The sequence below is a fragment of the Limulus polyphemus genome, unplaced genomic scaffold (genome assembly GCF_000517525.1).
Source record: "Limulus polyphemus unplaced genomic scaffold, Limulus_polyphemus-2.1.2 Scaffold18, whole genome shotgun sequence".
NCBI lineage: Eukaryota > Metazoa > Arthropoda > Merostomata > Xiphosura > Limulidae > Limulus > Limulus polyphemus.
The window spans coordinates 647,362-651,677 of NW_013665628.1; the positions used below are offsets into that span (position 1 = coordinate 647,362).

At 31.7% G+C, this 4,316-nt stretch overlaps 1 protein-coding gene across 3 annotated transcripts in view; it reads right to left on the reverse strand.

The window, feature by feature from the left end:
* Positions 1 to 4,316, reverse strand: part of LOC106457718 (protein vein-like) — a 120,743-nt gene that overhangs the window by 4,922 nt on the left and 111,505 nt on the right. For all 3 annotated transcript variants that reach the window (XM_022383883.1, XM_022383890.1, XM_022383876.1), the window contains one exon: positions 579 to 618. Coding sequence is in view for 1 of the 3 variants with exons in the window: in XM_022383890.1 (XP_022239598.1) it covers positions 599 to 618 (20 nt within the window). In the remaining 2 variants the exon portion in view is untranslated. The remainder of the gene's footprint in view (positions 1 to 578; positions 619 to 4,316) is intronic.

Consider the following 4,316-nt stretch of genomic DNA (forward strand, 5'->3'; position numbering starts at 1 on the left):
TTGAATATTATTTATGATTTTAAATATGTAGGTGTTAGAAATCGAGGAGGTGTCGCCACGACTTGCATCTTCTGCAACACGCCACTACACTAACATAAGCAAGTTGTTCAAATAAGGTACGATTAACCCTCTTTATTAACGTCATCGTTACATATCTTTGCCCCACCCCACCACCAACAAAAAAAAAAAAAATCCCAACAAATTACTTTAACAATAGCGCGATACTTAATTTAATTTTAGAAATTTCATTTTACGTACACTTCATAACTTATATTTATAACATTAAACAGATAGAATGACAGATATCGAAATATTAAACTTAGTGCGTATATAGAAAAAGGAATTGACCACAAAAGATCTATCCTTTAGTTTCGTTTGATTAAATCAAAGACATTTAATATCAGATCAGTTAACGAACGTAAACATACACGAAGAATTAGCAAATACATTTTTAATAAATGTCAAAAAATAATCCATTCTTATGAAGAACACATTAACCTTAGGTAGTCATTGATTACTGTAGTGAAACAGTGATCTCACAAATTACCGAATAAAGCTACAGAATCATGAAAACTTACATGATGATACTATACTGACATCACCCTCGTTCCTGAGGTGCTGTAAAAGTGAATAAAATCATTGATTAGTGTCAATCTTCATTTAAGAAGGTCAGAGATTAAAGTATAACAGGATTAGCGCCACTAACACTGTCTTACGAATATTAGCTTGCTCATTTTCCTGATCTGTTTGAACAAGATTTATTGATCAATCCATAATAAAGTCAGAAGAGGTAGGGCAACATGCCCATGAGAATAAATTTAAAGGATGAAAAGTATTTTCTCTATTCTGTAACTGCTTAAAACATGATGAATAAATATTTATTTTGTTATTAACAATCAATATAAAGAAATAATAATGAAAACACTTAGTGACACCATTAATTTTGAGGCCTGTAAGGTTATAATTAAGGGATATTTTAATGTTGTTACCAGTAAATCGTAGAATTATAATCAATTTTATCATTGGTTGATTGCGCTTACTTGAATCTTTGAGAATTTCGACGAAATTTAGTTTCAAAAAAGCCTTCACGTTTTTTTCAAATGAAAAGAAAACGTTAGTTTATCGTCGTTCCATTAATAAAATACAGATATTTCTGACAAGTCGTTCAAACAAGCTTTAAAGTCTTTTAATTAATCATGATTTTATTTTCTTGTTTCTCATTAGTTCTACCATTGTTTATAATTCTCCCACGGTAGGTATCTTTATGTACTTTGATAATGTAAAATAACTGGATACATGTGTTTTACACTTGAACTCGAAAGTCATAGCTTTGTTTTGACTAAAAGGGGTTAAATAGTAACTTAATACTGCTAACTCCTCATCGAAGTCTAATAGTTTTAATGGATGATTAACTTAGCAAAATTTAATGCTTTCAATCAAGTACAATTTCATAAATATTAAGCTTACCGTACGCGTGGGTATGATAGTTAGGTTATAATTAAACTACACATAAAGTACTTGCTGTATCACCTGACAACCTGATAAATGCATTTTAACTCTCTGGTATTGGTACATTCGGGTGTGGCTACGCTGATGTTTTTGTATCATCATCAATATATTAATTTATTTGCACATTTGAATGTTATCTTGTTCTTACAAAATCATTACAACGGTTTTTGACAAAATTTCAAACTTCTTTAATTGTAAGCGTGATTTACAACTGTCAAGCAAAATTTGTTTTTTTAATTTTTCGAGAACAAAATAAACGATGAGCCAATGGACAATATCGAAACTTGTACTTATAGATAACTCGATGGATGCGATGCCTGATGAAAGGTCAACATCGCATCAAAGATAAAAGTGGAGTAAATTACGATAATAAAGAACTAATTTGCGTGTTGTGCGTATCGCTAAACAGTACAATAATTCATAAGGAAATTGCCTTTTACCGTCCTCGGTAGCTCAGGGATAAGCTCGAGGGCTTAGAACATTAAAATACAGGATTCGATACATGGTGCGGATACAGCGCAGATACAGATTGTCCATTGTGCAGCTTTGTGCAAGCTAACAAAACAAACAATATATACTTCGTGATTATCAAGATGCTGTTTACGTGTTTCAAATTTATCAAGATGCTGTGTGCGTGTTTTAAATTTATCAAGATGCTGTGTGCGTGTTTTAGATTTATCAAGATGCTCTGTGCGTATTTTAAATTTATGCATTTTATTAAAAGAATTTTACAAGGTCCAGCTTTTTATCGTTATGTTTGTTTGTTTTTGAATTTCGCACAAAGCTACACGAGGGCTATCTGCGCTAGCCGTCTCTAATTTAACATAGTTAGACTAGAGGGAAGGCAGCTAGTCATCACCATCCACCGCCAACCCTTGGGTTACTCTTTTGCTAACGAATAGTGGGATTGACCGTCACATTATAACACCCCATGGCTGAAAAGGCGAGCATGTTTGGTGGGACGAAAATTCGAACCCCCAAATTGCGAGTCGAGCGTCCTAACCACTTGGCCATGCCGGCCCCTTTTTACGTTATGAGCAAAACGTTCTCTGACTCACTTTTGACATTATTAAATTTTCATAACATAACTACATTATTATCATTTTCGTTTGGAATATATCTAGCGATGGGGGAAGAACTACATTATTTGCAAGTAACGATAATTTCCATATAATTCGCAGTATTTTGTGTGTGTATCAACACATTGATTTAGAGAAATGAAATCACTAAAGGTGAATATTAACGCTCATACATATTTGAACATTTAAAAGAACCATTCAATTCTACACAAGATTGTGTGTCTTGCAGATTATATTTGAAATACCAACATTATATTTCACACTGGATATGGCAGACGTAGTGTGATTGGCATATTATAACATATTCGTCTATGCTTTCACTCATGGGTTCTTAGAATTACTGGTGTTTTATAATGTTTATTCTGTGTTTGCTTGACTAGCTCCAAGAACAAGAAGATAAACTTGCTGGTTCGCATCATAACAGTCGGTGTAAATGAAAATTTGAAATATATATATATAGCGTTTAGACAACTATTAATTTTGTCGTATCCCAGCCGGCATGATGAGCCATGGGACTATACGAAATGCCTCATCGTCACTGATGCAGTGTGGTTAACATATTGTTACATATTCCCATTTATTTTCAATCATGGGTTCTTAGAATTTTCGCTTTTTATTAAGAAAAAAGTAGCCAAGAAATACAAAAATGTTAGCAACCTAGGCGATATGAAACTGAAAAATTACTTCAAGTAACTTAGCAGCAAGAAAAATTCAATCGTTTTATTATTTCTTATAAACTCGTGTGATGCTGTGTAAGATGTGTTATAAGTATGCAGATCAAGAATAAACACATGCTGTGTTTGGCATATTCAGTTCAGTTTCATTCTGAAAACATGCCTTTTTTGTTCTTGAAAAAATCAAACTGTTGGGTATGCAGAACCTATAGAGTACAAAGGTTAAATAATATTTTAATTTCCTTGAAGTAGTATGTCCATGAATAGACAATGTGTCAATGTAGTGTCATGCCCAACAGATGGCACCATGTCAGCAAATTTGAAAACTTCAAACTTTTACAAATAAAAAGAAAGAAAGAAAGCTTATGATTTGAGAAAAAGAGAGTTCGCCGAAAGCTGTTGATTTGAAAAACGGTTCAACTTTGCAATAACAAGACTCTCACCAATCCTCAATTGCACTTCATCTTCAACTTTATTCACTACTAGCTGAATTCCCATCATTAAACAGTAAATGCTAATTAATTTTCACTTTGAAAATTAAATTTAAATAAATGTTTTATGAACATGTTTCCTAAAAATTGATTATATAATATTTACAATATATTTATAAAGCGTGTTTATCATTTTTCTATTATTTCACGAAAATAAAAATGTTTGTGTATATTTGGTCATCTTCTGTAAGGTTTTATTGTTGTTGTTTTTTTTGCATGGTTCAAACTATAAGGTTTTATATAAAGAAAAAAGCAGATTTGAACATAAAATATATATACACACAAGTCAAAATTCTAATCAAGGACCACGGGTTGTCGAAGAAATATTTCTAAATGATCAATTGTCTGACCCTGCGATTCATTAATTGTGATGGAAAAAAATTTGATGGTGAAGAACAAATTCACGAAGGTATAACTTTTCATAAAAATTCTTATAAATATTTTGACTTAATTTTTAAAAAGCTCTTATCGAAGGTGTAAAACGTCAACACCAATGTATTGTGGCATTATCTATTGGGTTGAAAAGATATTTAAGCTATATATATATATATATATATATATAC